The sequence below is a fragment of the Lasiodiplodia theobromae genome (genome assembly GCF_012971845.1).
Source record: "Lasiodiplodia theobromae strain AM2As chromosome Unknown scaffold_1, whole genome shotgun sequence".
Classification (NCBI taxonomy): Eukaryota; Fungi; Ascomycota; class Dothideomycetes; order Botryosphaeriales; family Botryosphaeriaceae; genus Lasiodiplodia; species Lasiodiplodia theobromae.
Window position 1 is genome coordinate 1,034,188 of NW_023336399.1, and position 15,729 is coordinate 1,049,916.

The window sequence follows — 15,729 nt, forward strand, 5'->3', positions numbered from 1 at the left end:
TCTTCTCGCTCTCTTCAGGCAGCCTTTGCCTTCAGATCTTTCTTTCAAACGACTCAAACACGAAACAGTTCAGTCTTACTCGCCTCTACACAATGAGCCCTTTCTTTGTTGTCGAGCCAAACAATAGCCAAGACCACCGACGCTCCGGATCCAGCTATGCTATCAAAGACGCAAGCATGGCTCTTCAAAGCGACCTTGAGAAGCACGCAGAGCAACAACCAGCCGACGTAGCAAAGCAAAAACCTTACTCTCTTTCAATGCCGCCCACAACGCCGCCTCGCACCGACTCGCCCACTCGGAAGCAGCAGTTCGCATCGCCAAGTGGATCAGCTACAACCGTCAACACCTCGCCGGTCTCAACTAGCAGTGGTCCCTCGCTGGCCTCGACAGGCCCGAGTAGCGTAGCGACTTCGCCTGTCACTCAGTGCTCAGCGTTCAACCCGGACAGTCGTCAATCCAGCGGTCGAAAGTGCTCCTTCAGTACCCTCCAGATCGTCTCAACGCCATCAGTCAAGTTCGCGTCGAAGAGCCCAACCCAGTCACTAGACTACTCTTCTCCAAGCACAAGCGCTTCCAGCAGCGCCGCTTCGTCTCCATCAATCAGGCCTGGAATCCGTCGTGGATCGCCGGACAGCAATTTTCACCTGAACTCTACCACGCTCGGGTCACTGCTTCCGACGCGTAACACCTACACCCCCTCGTACATCAGTATATCACCGGCTTCGTTCTTGAAGCCGCCTCCCTTGGACCCAGACGTGCTCACCACCTTCGGCCCTTACAAGTCCCCGCATACACTCTCTGAACTCCACTCCCTGGCATGGTCCAACCAGCCTTTTCCTATCGAACCCTGCCTCCAATGCAGACACAAAAATCTCCCATGTCCACTGACCCTCACCTCGCCGGCCAACGCACATCTCGGACCGCTGCTGCTCAACGGCAACAACGACATGGTCAAACCCACCGCAGCACCGCGCCCGCTTGCCGCCAACCCCCGCTTCCCGGCCTGCCTCCGCTGCATCCGCGCCGGCGAGGCCGACTGCTGCATCGTGCAGCGCCGCGCCACGCTAGCCGAGAAGGAAATGATCCGGCCGCAGATCAAGACGTACGCAGAAGCCGCCCTGCTCGACACGGCCGTCGTCGTGCTACCCACTGACCGCGACGTCGCCGATCCAGCACTCTTTGCGGCTAAGATGCGGCGCAGGGACGAGCTGCTGCACCAGGCTGAGCTGCGCGAGAGCAGAACCGCCTTCGCCCCGCGCAAGGTGACGACCATGCACGACGTCATCAGCAGTGACGAGGAGAAGATCGTGCTCAGGCAGGAGAGAATCAGGAGCGAGCAGGAGAGGGACCGCATACTGTTGAGCGGGACAGGTAGGGAGGAGGTGCTGTCCCCGACGGAGAGTTGGGGCGAGAAGTGGGTTGGACGGAGGGAATGGAACAAGCAAGACTTTGTGGCGGACGGGAAGGAGGTTCCGGATGATACGCTGAAGTTGGTGAAGACTGAGATTGCTATTCGTCGTGGTCGTGCTGGTTTGAGTGAGGTTTGAAGGGAAAGGGAGTGATGGGGGTGAATACCTCGGCAAGACTAGAGGACGGGAAGATATGGCTTTTTTGAGCTTCGTGGAGTTATGGATCATGCGGGCAAGATGGTATTTGGTTTTAGCGATGGCGTTGCCGGATTGGGTCATGAGCTCATATGGCTCTGGTTTATCATCTTGCGTCGCGAGACTAAGACTTGGCGGCAAACGGCTCTAGATGGAGGAGGGTATGGCAGATAATTCAGGCGCTCGAGAAGGTCACTGGCGACAGGTAGATATTGGCAATTTTGTACATAGAAGTCGTATTTTCATGATGGGGGAGGAGAGAAAGCATGGCTATGTGCCGAGCATGTAGCTAAACGCAAACTCGTGCTCAAAGCTGAGCAGTCAAAGCAAATTTTCTGATGAAGATGTGTTTTCGAATATCGTTTCATGCGTGAGGAGCTCAAGCAGATTTCTGGACGTGTCTGTCTGCTTTGAAACTGTCCAAATGTGTCCAAATCTAGGATTCGACAACAGATGTAAGTGAGATTAGATGCCCTGGTAGAAGCAGGTTCATGAAGATACTCTTGTGAGTTTTTTTTCTTTTTGGTCGTCAAAAGTCCTACTGCCTGTACTGGAGAGTGGGCAGAAAGTGTCCAGTACCGTTGCGCGTGACAGAAGGAGGTCAAGAGGAACAGCGAGGCGGTGGCGGTAGTGATAGCGAAGGAGGAAGAGGTGGGTGGGGTGGGAATTTCGGAGTGGGGAAGTTGTGGCGGTGGTGGTGATGATGGATGTGGTGGTGGTGGTGATGATAGTGGTGGTGGTGGTAATTGGTCAGTAATAGTAGCCTTCTCCAACGCACTCCAGAACAGTAAAGGACTTTTTTAACCAAGCAGATTGCTGAGTGGTAGAGAGTCTTCTCTTCTACTGTCAAATTCTCACTGTCCATGGGGTGGAAAGACAGGGCGGAGGGTGGCTCGAAATGAAAGACTTTGTGCTGACTTGTCAATCAACCTCGGGCACATGTGAATCATCCTTCGAGACATTCTAGTCAAGGTACGTGCGCTCTCTCGTGAGCACGCGACAGAGAAGCAGCTCACCGCCCCATGCGAGATCCTCAGAAGGATCAAGCCGTTTGAACCGCTAACGACTAGCCCGAAGCTTACCGTAAATGGAAGGCACACACCTCCTGGTCTAGAGACTGTGGTTCTATGAACAAAAGCATATTGAGACAAAGCAATGGAGTTTATAAACTGTGACATTGATACTTGAACGGGAAAACAGCATAACTAGCGTTCAAAGGGTCTTCTCGGTCGGAAATGGACCGTATTCGGACCAATTCCACTGCGACTGTGAGGTATCTCGATGTTCTGCTGCAGACAACCTTGACATCAACCAACAAGGGAAAAGAAATTCCACATAAGACACCAAATTAGACCCATGCCAGACTATCATAATTCTATCGCGCCAAAGGCTTGTACATCATGCATAACTCAATTGAAGGTACTGAATAATAATTTTGGACACCGCAGGCTTGAGTTACTCAAAGGGATTCCAAAATAGGTAATAACAATGACTTTGAAGCCAAGAGCACCGCGCGGTCTACCTGAACTTGAAGCTGAGGAGCCGTTGAGAAGAAAATGGAATTGACGTGGCTCGTGTCCCATTTGGCTCATTCGAAGGGAAAAGGCGGCGTAGCTGCGGAAGGGCCCGTCTACGCCTTCAGACCATCCTTCATGCTCTGGCTGCTGGCGCTCATGGGAATGTTCTGGGTTGGCAGGGCTTCGCTCTTGCTCGCGTTTTGCCTGACCTTGGCGACGGCGTAGACAATGCCACTGACGAAACCGATCATGATGGCGCTGACGGATCCGAAGGTGACGGGGGCGTCGAAGAAGACCAGACCGCTGATGGCGATGGGGAGCTTGTTGAGGGCGCCGACCATGGAGTAAGTGGTGGAAGAGGTGACACGAACGCACCAGGCCGAGGTGTACGAGATGAAGATGGTCGAAAGGCCGGAGAAGATCATGGAGAGGATGATGGAGGTGCGGAACTCGGTGGGGAAGTTCCTCTCCAGGTTGGCGGAGGACCAGTCCTCGACGAAGAGCGAGGCGACGAGGAGAATGGGGATGGAGAGCAGGTTGTTGTAGAACATGGCTGCACGCACGTTAGCACGGTTGCGCGACTAGCTCGGGGGGCGAACTTACTGTCGAAGTCCTTGAAGTTGGTAAGCTTGATGCGCTTGCGCATGCCCAGGACGTAGGTCGCGCTGCAGAAGCAGTTCAAGAGCATCCACATATAGCCAGCGTTCAAGGTGGAGATCTTGTCCGAAGCCTCGGAGCTTTCACCGCCGCCGTAGTTGGCCAGCGCGTGCTGGATATCGGCCCAGGCGGCGACGACGGAGCTCAGGACCATGAGGCCGAAGGACACCAGGGCCATGGGGGTGACGGAGCCGCCAAACCACAGCACCTCGCCGTATGCGATCAGGATGATTGTCAAGTTCTTGAAGATGGTGTAGACGGGGATGGAGAGGAACTTCAGGGCCTTGGTGCTCGTGTAGATCATTCCGATGAGGAGGATAGTGATAGGAAGCCCTGGGCAGGGTTAGCAGCTGGCATTGGCGTCGTGTTGGGCGCAGCGTACATTTCTTGGCTTCTTCGGTCTTAAAGTCGCGGTAGGAGATGACCTTGGTGGTCTTGAGCGTCTGGATGGCGAAAATGCACACGAGCGACTGGGCGGGAGTCAGCAATGGCCTGGGGGAGGGCGCATGGCACGCACCTGGACGCAGAGCAGGAAAAAGTTGAGGTTGAAGCCGGTGCCTGACAAGACATATTTGTTCGTAACGGTCATCAAAATGGAGCTACCGCAGTAGGCCAACACGGGCAATATGGGGTTGCCGGAGAGGCCGGAGGACGACATGGTGGGCGGTGGGGAGCAGACGGGTTTGGGAGAGTCGTGGTCGAGGTCGAGGTTGAGGGCGCGTTTCTTCTCGTCGGCCATAGAAGGCGCTCGGGGCTAGAGGGAGATCGCGGCGGACTGGGGTCGGTGCGGGCGGAAGAGGCTGTAAGGGGTTGGAGTCCTGAGATTCCGCCGGCGCAGGATCGCGAAGGGAGCGTGCGCAAAAGAACGGATGCGCGACAGGCCAGACGGCGCGTGAGAGATAGCAAACACTCTCTGCGGCGTGAGTGAGGGTGTTAAATTCACGAACGGGCTACGTAGACTGCACAAACTTAATGTGGCGCAGGCTTACTACAATCACACCCGCGGTTGCCCTCGTAGAACGCACCAGCCCTGGTGCCGCGCGGCCCCCACGATCCTCTTGCGAGCCGCCGTCACGAAGTGCAACCCCATCTCGCATAAATCTCCGTGTCCAGCTGCGCTGCGCTGGGGGGACGCGTTGAGGAGCGGCCGCATTGGCGTGGCGGCCACTAGCGCCCGCGATTGACAGGAGAACGCCGAACGCGTCTCCCAAACCATGTCGTGAACACCCCGCCCCAGCAAAATGTCCAACATCGACGCCAAGGTCGCTGCCATTGTCGACAAGCCCCATGATTCCGACGACGAGGATGCCCTGATCGCCGAGCTCGAGGACGACGATGCCCTCGACGCCTTCCGCGAGCAGCGCCTGCAGCAACTCCACCAAGAGTTCACCCGCGCCAAGCAGATGCGCAACTCGGAGCATGGCACCTACCAGGAGATCAAGGAGGAGAAGGCCCTGATGGACATCACCACCTCCACCAAGCTGTGCGTCGTGCACTTCTTCCATGCCGACTTCAACCGCTGCCGCATCATGGACAACCACCTCGAGGTACACCAGCTTGCTACACGCCAGAGATGAGCTTGAGCTAACATTGCACCCCTCAGACGCTGGCTCCCAAGCACTTCGACACCCGCTTCCTGCGCATCAACGTAGACAACGCTCCTTTCCTCGTAACCAAGCTGAAGGTCCAGGTTCTGCCCTGCGTCATTGCCTTCGTCGATGGTCAGGGTGTCGACCGCATTGTAGGCTTTGAGGGTCTTGGATATGGCACGGACAAATTCACCACCAGCGACCTGGAAAGGCGCCTGCTGAAGTGCGGCGTGCTGGTGCGCGAGAAGATGACCGAGGGACAGACTGCTACGCTAAGGCGAGCCAAGAAGGAGGAAGAGGAATACGACGATGATGATTGGGACTGAGTCGGGGAAACTGCACAAGCCCCTTAACTCGAACTCAGCCGGAGCGCGGGCCCGTCCTGGAATTGCACCACACGGTGCATTTGCTCTCAAGATACCCTTCCACTCAGCCGCATGCTGCCAACCTGCACCGACGGATGATTGTCGACATGCAAGATTCCGGCCAAGAAGGCGGGTTCCTCTAGCGGCGAACCGGCCTGGATCCACGCTGTGGCCGAGCACTCGGCTTCTCAAGTCGAACAGAAATACAGCTATTATGCAACGAAGACTTGCAAACTGCAATCAACCGGCCGTGCGGTCTCGAGGAAGAAAAACCGGTGAAGACGAAGAGCGAAGACGTAGCGACTCAGCCTCATTGCTTGTGAATATTATGCAGCTGCACTGCGCTATCGGATACCTTGTACTATCAGGGATATGATTCATGGAGTGCTCGAATTGCCATAACGCCTAATGGATGAGAACAAACTTCAAAAGAAATTAAAAGAACCGTTGAGCCCGAGTAAAACAAAAAAAAACGCCTAAGAAAAACTAAGCGTCGCCGCTTGGTGCAATCTAGTGGAAAAAACAAAGAGAACGCCACGCCTCGCTCTCAACCTCAAACGAGACGGTTGCACAGAAAGACGAGAAGAGATTTGTGCAACCTCACCATCCCTGCTCCACTGCAATGTCGCCCTTGACCAAAAATTACTCCTTCTCACCACTCCCAGCTACCCGCTGACCGCCACCAGACCCCAGCAATGACGCCACGGTTCCGTGGACCAGTAGCGAAGGGCCTTTGTAGTCAGTGCCTCTGAAACCACCTTAGCTGCACGGCAAACGGTCCTGCCGCCGCCTTCATGCAGGCTGAGCTTTTTTCCAACACCCCTGCCGCCACGATCCATGCTCTTTTCTTTCCAACCACGGCGAAAGCCTTGCACCGCTCTCAGAAGCGCCACATACTCCGATGGCTCCTCAGTCCCCTCCTCTCGCCTTCACTGCCCACCAACACCGCCCCGATCCCCTTGTCCTTCGGGCTCGCCAATACTTCCCTCGCACCACCGCGGCGGCTCGCAAAAGCCCTCTCCAACCTTCTCCGTAGAACATCCAACGCCCCGTACGGCAACGGCTCGTTGCTGTAATACACACACTCCCTCTCCCTCTCCGCCTCGTTATCCCCCTCATACCCATCCGCCTCAAACTCCTCCACACTGTCGTCTCCCCAACTCACCCTCTTAACCACACCCCCCTCTCCACCACTCCCCACCACCACCTCCACCATCGCCCTCGGCACTGCCTCCCTCCCGGCCTCGGCCGCCTCGACCCTCAAATCCCCCTCACTTCTCTTCATACTCATCATCATCCCCCCTCCTCCCCCCAAAGCCCCCGCGCTCCTCTGCGGCCTCAGCCTCTTCTTCATTCCGCCATAACCCGCGTCCCTGCAACGAAAGTTGCCCGCACCGCCGATGCCGACGGGGTACGCGGCGGGCAGGCGCCGCTCGACGGCCCGGCAGCGCGCCAGCTCCTCGTCGAAGCCGAGCACGGAGCGCGCCGTCAGCGGGTGCGTGTTGCCCGCGCCGCCGATGCCGGATTTGAAGTGCGTCGAGGAGGTTGTGCGGAGGGGGATGTGGTTCAATGGAGGGTACGGGGATGCTGCTGTTGTTGTGAGGAGGGGGGATGAGGTGGTGGGGAAGTTGTTATCGAAGCCTCCGTCATGATGGTGGGCGGCTACTGGTGATTGGTGAGGTGGGGGCGGGGGCGGGATGGATGAGGCTTTGTGCCAGTTCCCGGCGCCGCCGATGCCGGAGCGGATGTAGGTGGGCTGGTGGTGGTGGTGGTGTCTGTTTGGTGTTGTCGGGGTGGGTGGTAGGAGCGAAGAGGAGCTGCTGGTGGAGGAGCTGGTTGAGGGTCGGATGGAGAGGGGGAGGGGAATGGTGGATATGGCCATTGTGGTAGTGACTGCGGTGAGTTCACTGGCCGAATGGTGGAGGTGTGAGAGGCGAAAGGTCTTTTGAGGATAGAAGTGATTGGAGGGGTTCAAATATGAGAGAGTGAAAGACTCAGATTCGAGACCAACGGCCCGGCGAAAACTCTCGATTTGCTGAACAAAGATATGAAGAGATGGTGCCTTCAAAGCAGGTCGTGGGGCGGATGGTTGAAATATATAGGTGCGCCACTTTCGTGGCCACCATCCTCTCTCCTTACTCCACCTACACGAGGGAAAGCAAAAAACGAGGCTCCCAGTCACTACGAATGCACGCCCCACACATCATGCGTGCAGCAGCGGTGGAAAAACGAGGCACGGACCCAGCACATCGCATGTACCTGGTACCCGGGACGGAAGGGCTGGCTTTTTGCTTCGCTTGGCTTGCCCTGGAGTCGTACACGCTGCGCACCCACCAGTACTCAGCGAGCCAGTAGCGAATTCATATCCGCCCATCATTCGTACAAGGAAAATATGGGAGAGAAAAGAAAAACAGAGAGTTCAAAATACTATCTGAACCATGCCCTCATCCAGGAATGTAATGACACGAGTGGTCAAGACCGATCTCTTCCTCAAATCAACGCACCAGGCCAATACGCGGGTACAAACAAGATAAACATGCATAAGAGGAGCCAGGTACAAACATGACTCACTGCTGGCTTCCGTCTCACGAGAAAGCGCGGACGTAGGACTGTAGAATGCGGGCTGCATGTGTCGGGCTAGGCAGGGCGTGGACAACAGAGACCGTCTACGCGGTATCAAAGGGATGGTGGGATTGCGAACGTGTGCTACCACCACGAGTACACTGCTTTTGCGACGCTATCACGACCTCGGCACGGACATACAGACCTGTCCAATTGGTCTGAGAGTGTGGTTACGGGTGGTTGCTTGGAATGAGGCGAACCCACGGTCCACCCGGAGTATCTATGCTTTTTTCCGCAGTGAAAGCCATTTCTGGTGCATGTCGGCTCATCGCTGCTGCAGTGAAGCGCGGAGGAGCAGGATTCAGGCGACAATGGCCATGAAATGACTGGCTCCGTTTCCGGGCAAGCAATTGGAAGTCTAGTTCATCTGCAATGGACGCGGATGCGGGCAGGAACCAGAAAGTTGCCCCGTACATTCGCTGATACAACTCCCTGTCTAGCCTTGGCCAGCAAAGAATGCGACATTGAGTCGGGCGCATGTAAGGCTGAAATGCACGTAAATGCAGGCTCTTGACGTGGACGAGGCGGGACAACAGGGCGGCTCTGCGAGATCAATGGACCAGCTTTGTGACAAGAGACGGTTGTGAATGTGATTGGCTGCGCAGACGGGTACATGAGCATGCAGCGGAAGGGAAGGAAAAACCAGAGCCTGCGGATCCATAACCGTTGGCGCTAACGCTGCGAATGCCCATGACCCTGGTCGCTGGCAGCCTGCCTTGCATCGGATGTTGTGACATGTCGGCAAACACCAGCCGGGATCATGGCTTTACGGGAGAACGCGAACAAGCGTAGCGCACGCGTGTATGTAATCTCCGAGGCAGTAAGAGAAAATTCTGTCAAATGGTCTGTGGTTTGTTTTGCAATTCTTTCTCCCAGTATGATGGTCGGCGCGTGGGAGAGTCGTCCACTCGAGTAGCCTTTTTGGGATACGTCGCATGAAACCAACCAAAGTGGTCGTGGCGCGTCGATCCACCGCCTCCTCTGCTGCACGTTTTACCCGGTAGGAGTATGCCGGAAGACTCGAATCAGCGGCCGTTGGCCATGCGTGGCCGGTTGGACATTTTCTCTCTTTCATGTGCCAAACTCCCAATGCCGGGGGCGGAGTACAGAGGGGTATTACAGGGTATGGCAGCCGAAGGTTAGCGTGATTTTTTTCTGGTCATGTCATGGGTAGGTGAAGCTATCTTCCGGACGGAAATGTGGAATTAAAAATTCTACCTACACGTCCGGATGATAGCTTCACCTACCCACATATGTCGTTATTCTAAGTGTTGCTCTATCTCGCACAGCTTGGCGGACAGCACGGGAAAGCTCTGCCGGATGCAGAGCGGTATCTCGAAGAGTCAAATAGAGCAGTACATTGGACCAGGCGGCACCATCCTTCAACGCCTCCTCAATCTCACGGAGTGGTGGTACCCGAGAGCGCAAGTCACGATATCGATGGTGACTATGCCATGTCGCAATGGCGTCAAGGACGCAGGAGATTGCTCGATGAGGCCAAGGGGTAGGCGGTCCACGTGGCGGGGAAGGCTCCTGAATAACGGGAAAGTCGATATAGCCCTTGAGAAAAGCATGGCGGGCTTTATTCTTCGGGTCGATGCCTGAGAGCGAAGGCGGGCTGAGGGTACTCTGGTTTGCCGTCTCGTAGATGTCGAATAGGAGATTGAAGTCCACGCTTGCAGGATCGGTCCAGTAACCAGGAACGTAAGGATCGGCCGGGTTGCCTCCTGGAATCAAGGGCACAGAAACAAAGCCCGGATTGGTCAAACAGCGCGGGTAACATCTGCAGAGCTTTACTCCTGAATGGCAATACTTGCGCTGCGAGTTGAGGTAGGCTGACTCAAATACAACATGGTACCAGTTCTCACAGGTTTTGACCCCACACAGGTGAGACTTCTCGTAGAAGAACTCACCGTTGACGATCATAAAGATCAGATCAACACGCGCTTTGTCATAATGCTGGTACGCGGAAAAGCCGTGCGCGATCCGGGTAAGATCGTAAACATGAGATTGATGCGTGTGGCGATCGACACCATGCCGTAGAGGTGGAAGAGCCTTCGTTCGTGCAGCCGTCTTGCTTCTCTTCCAGCAACCAACCCGGCCTTTGGACTTGAAGGTCTCGATCTGCTCAATAAGAGCAGTTCAGATAGCATGGTTCATGATACCAAACTGTGCCCATTCAATTTCTGAAGAAAGAATTGTTGCGGGACAATTGGCCTCGGAGTATGCCGCAATATGGTCTCCGAAATTCAGGGTCGAGTTCACGTCGAAGATGACGTAGTATCCTGGGAAATTTCTGGGACGGAAACCGGGGAGCATTCGTAATTTGGTTTCAACGCCGGGAGGTCCAATGAAGTCCGGGTCGTTCTCGTCATCCTCAAGTAGAAAAGAAGAACATGTGTGGGTAGTTGAAGCTATCGTCCGGACGTGAATGTATAATTATTAATTCCACATTTACCTCCAGATGATAGCTTCAACTACCCACACATGTTTTTTTTATTGAAGAAACAAAGAACTGAGGCATACTTACGCTACGCTCCAGGACGTTGCTATTCTTCGCGCCAGTCATGGTATGTGGCCGCAGCTGAATTATGGCCTGTGCGCTGTCTCAGCGTGTTGCGCCCAATATTTTGAGTCAATAGCACTCTAGATTGCAGACAGCTGATGAAGCCTCGGTTCAGGATCACTCGGTTCGACACCAAGCCATAAACATGACTATTCCTAGTCGACACGGCTCACCGCAAGAGGGGCGACGCAAGCGGACAGTGGAAGTGGCTGCCAAGTCTGCCACACTGTTTGAGACATTTCCAATGGCGGCAGCGCTACGACGCCACGTACCGGGTTTCGATGGATGAGGTTCTTCCGAACATTTCCAGGCGCAGTGTTCCTTAGGAGCGTGGTACAGCAGCATGAGCAGAATGTTTCAGATGGATGCAGCTGGCGACAGTTCGAGCTGTGGCTGCTCTGTAAGAGGGCCGTACCCGGGAACAAGAGCATCCCGGCAACCAGGAACCATGTTCAGCCTTTGAGCCTCTAGAATTGGCGGGGAAGCTGCTGCGCCAAGTGGCCCTCGGAATGGCGATTCAGGGAGGGGTTTTCATACGTTATATCAAGACTTCCATAGCGCTAATCGGCCCGGGTAGAGGAGGTGGCCAGTCCTTCTCAGTGTGGGTGCTCGGAACAAGACTGCAGCTTCCCGAGCACATGCGGGGCTGGAGGCAGCTGGCAGGCGTCAGCGTTTGGGGGTGTGACACGCTCGGTAGGTCCCGCGCATTACACAGCTTGAGCAAACTCAAAGTCGACAAACGGTAGCACAAGAGTCGGATAGTGGCGAAGTGGAGGAAGAGTGCAGACAAGTGGTGCGCCAAGCAAGGTCATACGGGAGTGGAGTGGTGCCGGAATCCGACAGCATGAGGCGATGGAGTGATGTTGCGATGAGGAAGCGTCGGCGTTGTCAGAAGAGGCACTAGCCGTCGGCTTGCCGCAATGGGAAGGCAGCCGCCTCCGCTCTTACGATTCTTCCTCTCCACCTCCGCCAGCTCGGCTTCTCCAACCCGGAAATCTCAATCGCCGAGATCTATGTCCATCGAATGGGCGAACTGCGATCGACTTTCAAATTTCCATCTTCCAGGCAGCCGTGTGGAATAAGGCGGAACTTTGCGCTCCCAACAGGCCTTCTCCCAAGCCACGACGCCGCACCAAGAGGCTTGTTGGACCCACATTGGCATCCCGCCGAGAGTGGATTGGCCGGTGCGTGAGGCGAAAGCCGTTATACTGTGAGGGCAGGGAGAATGCCGTCATAGCGTTGTGCCCCGCAACTTCCCCAGAGCATCTAACCCCGCCATCTTCACTCTAGGTCGCCGCACGACCGGAGAATGTCAACCCTTTGGGCGCTCGAGCTGTCAATGATCGGCACTGGCATCCGCCCTCTCCTCAGCTACAAGTATCATGTTCTCCGTCGGCGTGCTGCAGTTCCAGATCCTTCCTTCTCCGCACCTCTCCTGAGCGTCTCGTGAGCTGTGCGGCGCAGTATCCTTTTACTCAAATAAAATCCCCTCGTCGACCTTCGAGATTCCCCACACTATTGAAGAGTGCCATTGATTCCAACATGATGCGCGCTGCGAGATACTACGGCAAGGAGGATATCAGGATCGAGCAGATCCCTGAGGCCCCCACCGGCCCTCACCAAATCAAAGTGTGTATCCCAGCTGCTCTCCACACTTTTTCTCCGCACTCTTTTCCCACTAACGACCCCAGATCACACCCGCCTACGTCGGCATCTGCGGCACCGACCTGCACGAATATCTCGGCGGGCCAACCTTTGCCCCCACCGAACCGCACCCGGTGACGCACGACACCATCCCCATCACCTTCGGCCACGAGTTCTCGGGCGTGATCCGCGAGATCGGCGACCAGGTGCCGCAGGGCCAGTTCCGCGTGGGCCAGAAGGTCGCCATCCAGCCGACCGTCTACTGCGAGGCCTGCGGCGCCTGCCGCAACGGTGCTGAGAACGCCTGCCACAACGGCGGCTTCATCGGCCTGTCGGGCGGCGGCGGCGGGCTCAGTGACGCCGTCGTCGTGCCTGCCCGCGCCGTCCTGCCCCTGCCCGACAACGTCCCGCTCGACATCGGCGCCCTCGTCGAGCCGCTGAGCGTCGCCTGGCACGCCACCGAGGCTGCGAATGGGTCCTTGACTGAAGATAGCGCTGTGCTGGTGCTCGGTGGCGGCCCCATCGGACTGGCAGTGGTGCAGTGCTTGGCCGCGAAGAACGTGAAGAAGATCATCATGAGCGAGGTTGCCGCCCAGAGGCAGAAGTTTGCCAGGGAGTTTGGCGCCCATCACGTTTTGGATCCGAAGACGTATGACTTGGTGGCCGTGAGTAGGCAGCTGAGCGGCGGTGATGGTCCCGATGTAGTCTTTGACTGCGCCGGCGTGCCTGCAAGGTAAGTTTGGCATTTTGCTCCTCTCGTACTCCCAAAAGACTGACTTGAATCAGCCTCAATACCGCCTGCTTGGCCGTCAAATCTCGCGGGAAGGTTGTGAATGTTGCCATATGGGAGAAGGAGGTTCCATTCCAGCCCAACATGCTCACCTTCAAGGAAGCGACCTACACATCTGTGCTCGGATACCAGCGGAAAGACTTCGAAGCTGTCATTGAGAACCTGGCGAACGGTGAGAATTATCTTCCTTTCGTATCTACCGAGACTAATGTACTATGCACAGGCCACTTGAAGCCTCAGCGCATGATAACAGGACGCATTCAACTCGAAGAACTCATCGAGAAGGGCTTCATGCCGCTCATTCACGAGAAGGAGAAGAATGTGAAGATCCTCGTAGAGATGGCCCCGCAACTGGAGAAGGTTGATTCGCAGACTGCCTGACCGAAATACCCGTATCGTTTCATTGAATATACCTTGGTACGTAATGATTAAGTTGGATAGGGCTTGTACATAAGACGCTTGCGTTTAATAGTACTATGATTACTACTTGTTCCTGCAGATGTACCAACGACTGAGAATAACAAGCACTTCTGCCGGTGTATGTCAGTCCAAACGGTGGGCCGCACATGATCGAGATCTCTTCGTTGCGCTTTCCTTTCAACCATGCAACCACGGGCAACCGCCAGCGATGCGGCCAACTACCAGTAACGCAGACAACCACCAGTATTGTGGGACAACCATTAGCAGCTCTAACAGCCCTGTCATTCAGTAGAAACAGGGACGAATCAAAGTCGATATTTCCAGGGAGGGTTCAAAATTTCGGTAGGGTGGAGGGGAGGTCAGGATTTGGGTAGGGGAAGTCAGAGTTGTAGGCACCTTCCTTCACAGTTCAGAATGACAATCCCAGATATTTCTTAGCTGCCTGTCTCTTCTACTACCTTTCTACTACACTCCACCACGACACGCTACCATAAAATCTCACCACGTCACTTTATATTCAGTCTTGCTCGAAACTATCACATCCCATCATTCACTATGTCCGTCTATGAACCCTTAACCAACGTAGTTAGCCTCGTTTTTCGCATCCATGTCGCCCAGACAGAGCAGACGTTTGATATACTCGCCCGAAATGTCCGTCGCCCTCGCCCTGAAGACCGCAACGACACATCTTGGTTTCCGATCCAACACCTTAACTACGACGAGCTTTTAGCCGCCATCAGCGAGCAATTGCGTCGCCCATCTGGCATGGCCCGGTTCCCCGGCGAACAACTTGAACTTCAGGTTTACAACAACAGGCAAAAGCGGCTCGATGACGTCAAAAATTCGGAGCAGCTCTGGAACCAGGTCTGCACTGCCCTTGCCGACGAAGTCCGGCGAATAGAGTTCATCGCAGCCATAAACTTCAGCAATATACATGGTCTTTCTACCAACAACTTAGATCGCTCGTCCCCCTCCGACTTCAACGGCGAGTCACCCTCCGACTTCAACGATGAGTCCCCCTCCGACTTCAACTACGACGAGGCCCCCTCCGACTTCAACAACGGGGAGACCCCCTCTGACTTTAATAACGGGAAGACCCCCTCCGACTACGGGGAGACACCCTCCGACTTCAACAACGGGGAGTCCCCCTCCGACTTCGACACCGAGTCCCCCTCCGACTCCAACACCGAGTCCTCCTCTACACCAAACGGCGCGCCCCCCACCGACTTCAACACCGAGTCTTCCTCCACACCGAAGGGCAATCCCCCCTCGGACTTCAATAATGGCGAGTCCCCCTCCGACTTTAACAACGGGGAGTCCCCCTCCACACCGAAAGGCAATCCCCCCTCGGACTTCAATAACGGGGAGCCCCCTTCCGACTTCAACGGCGTGCCCCCCTCCAACTTCGACAACGGGGAGTCCCCCTCCACACCGAAAGGTAATCCCCCCTCGGACTTTAACAACGGGGAGCCCCCCTCGGACTTTAATAACGGGGAGCCCCCCTCCGACTTCAACGGCGTGCCCCCCTCCGACTTCGACAACGGCGAGTCCCCCTTCGACTCCAACAACGGCGAGTCCCCCTCCGACTCCAACAACAGCGCGAACCCCTCCGACTCCAACAACAGCGCGGACCCCTCCGACTTCGACGGCGCGGATTTCTTTGACTTCGACGGCGCGTCCTCCAAATTGAACGACGCGTCCAATAACGCGTTCGACGAAGCGCTCTCCTCCATATTCAACGAGGCGTTCACCTACCAATTCGACGGCGTGCCCCCCTCCGCACCAAGCGGCGTGTCCGGCCCCGGAGTAAACGACGCGTCCAGCCAGCCAGAGGTTATTGCGACTCCCGATGACGATAATGAAGGCCCGCCAGGTGAAAACTCGCCAGATCAGCAGTAAGAAACAGACATGAGTTTGTCCTTCTCAAGCGCGCGAGCTAACGGTCTGATAGACTT

At 55.8% G+C, this 15,729-nt stretch overlaps 6 protein-coding genes across 6 annotated transcripts; 4 read left to right on the forward strand and 2 right to left on the reverse strand.

Moving 5' to 3' along the window:
• Positions 1 to 257: 257 nt before the first annotated feature.
• Positions 258 to 1,547, forward strand: LTHEOB_297 (Tubulin polyglutamylase ttll6-like; the record flags this gene model as incomplete). The annotated part of the gene is made up of 1 exon (XM_035511840.1): positions 258 to 1,547. The coding sequence occupies one exon, from the start codon at positions 258 to 260 to the stop codon at positions 1,545 to 1,547; it is 1,290 nt and encodes a 429-aa protein (XP_035372299.1).
• A 1,687-nt stretch (positions 1,548 to 3,234) lies between these two features.
• LTHEOB_298 (Golgi GDP-mannose transporter) lies at positions 3,235 to 4,517 on the reverse strand (the record flags this gene model as incomplete). Its single annotated transcript, XM_035511851.1, has 4 exons — positions 3,235 to 3,674; positions 3,725 to 4,111; positions 4,161 to 4,248; positions 4,296 to 4,517. The coding sequence occupies 4 exons, from the start codon at positions 4,515 to 4,517 to the stop codon at positions 3,235 to 3,237; spliced, it is 1,137 nt and encodes a 378-aa protein (XP_035372300.1).
• A 502-nt stretch (positions 4,518 to 5,019) lies between these two features.
• Positions 5,020 to 5,693, forward strand: LTHEOB_299 (GTPAse inhibitor; the record flags this gene model as incomplete). The annotated part of the gene is made up of 2 exons (XM_035511862.1): positions 5,020 to 5,325; positions 5,382 to 5,693. The coding sequence occupies 2 exons, from the start codon at positions 5,020 to 5,022 to the stop codon at positions 5,691 to 5,693; spliced, it is 618 nt and encodes a 205-aa protein (XP_035372301.1).
• Positions 5,694 to 6,612: 919 nt separating this feature from the next.
• On the reverse strand, positions 6,613 to 7,614 carry LTHEOB_300 (uncharacterized protein; the record flags this gene model as incomplete). The annotated part of the gene is made up of 1 exon (XM_035511875.1): positions 6,613 to 7,614. The coding sequence occupies one exon, from the start codon at positions 7,612 to 7,614 to the stop codon at positions 6,613 to 6,615; it is 1,002 nt and encodes a 333-aa protein (XP_035372302.1).
• Positions 7,615 to 12,462: 4,848 nt separating this feature from the next.
• On the forward strand, positions 12,463 to 13,735 carry LTHEOB_301 (Sorbitol dehydrogenase; the record flags this gene model as incomplete). The annotated part of the gene is made up of 4 exons (XM_035511886.1): positions 12,463 to 12,549; positions 12,612 to 13,297; positions 13,351 to 13,526; positions 13,578 to 13,735. 4 exons carry the CDS (start codon positions 12,463 to 12,465, stop codon positions 13,733 to 13,735), a joined length of 1,107 nt encoding a protein of 368 aa, XP_035372303.1.
• Positions 13,736 to 14,539: 804 nt separating this feature from the next.
• Positions 14,540 to 15,673, forward strand: LTHEOB_302 (uncharacterized protein; the record flags this gene model as incomplete). The annotated part of the gene is made up of 1 exon (XM_035511897.1): positions 14,540 to 15,673. One exon carries the CDS (start codon positions 14,540 to 14,542, stop codon positions 15,671 to 15,673), a length of 1,134 nt encoding a protein of 377 aa, XP_035372304.1.
• Between the last annotated feature and the right edge of the window lie 56 nt (positions 15,674 to 15,729).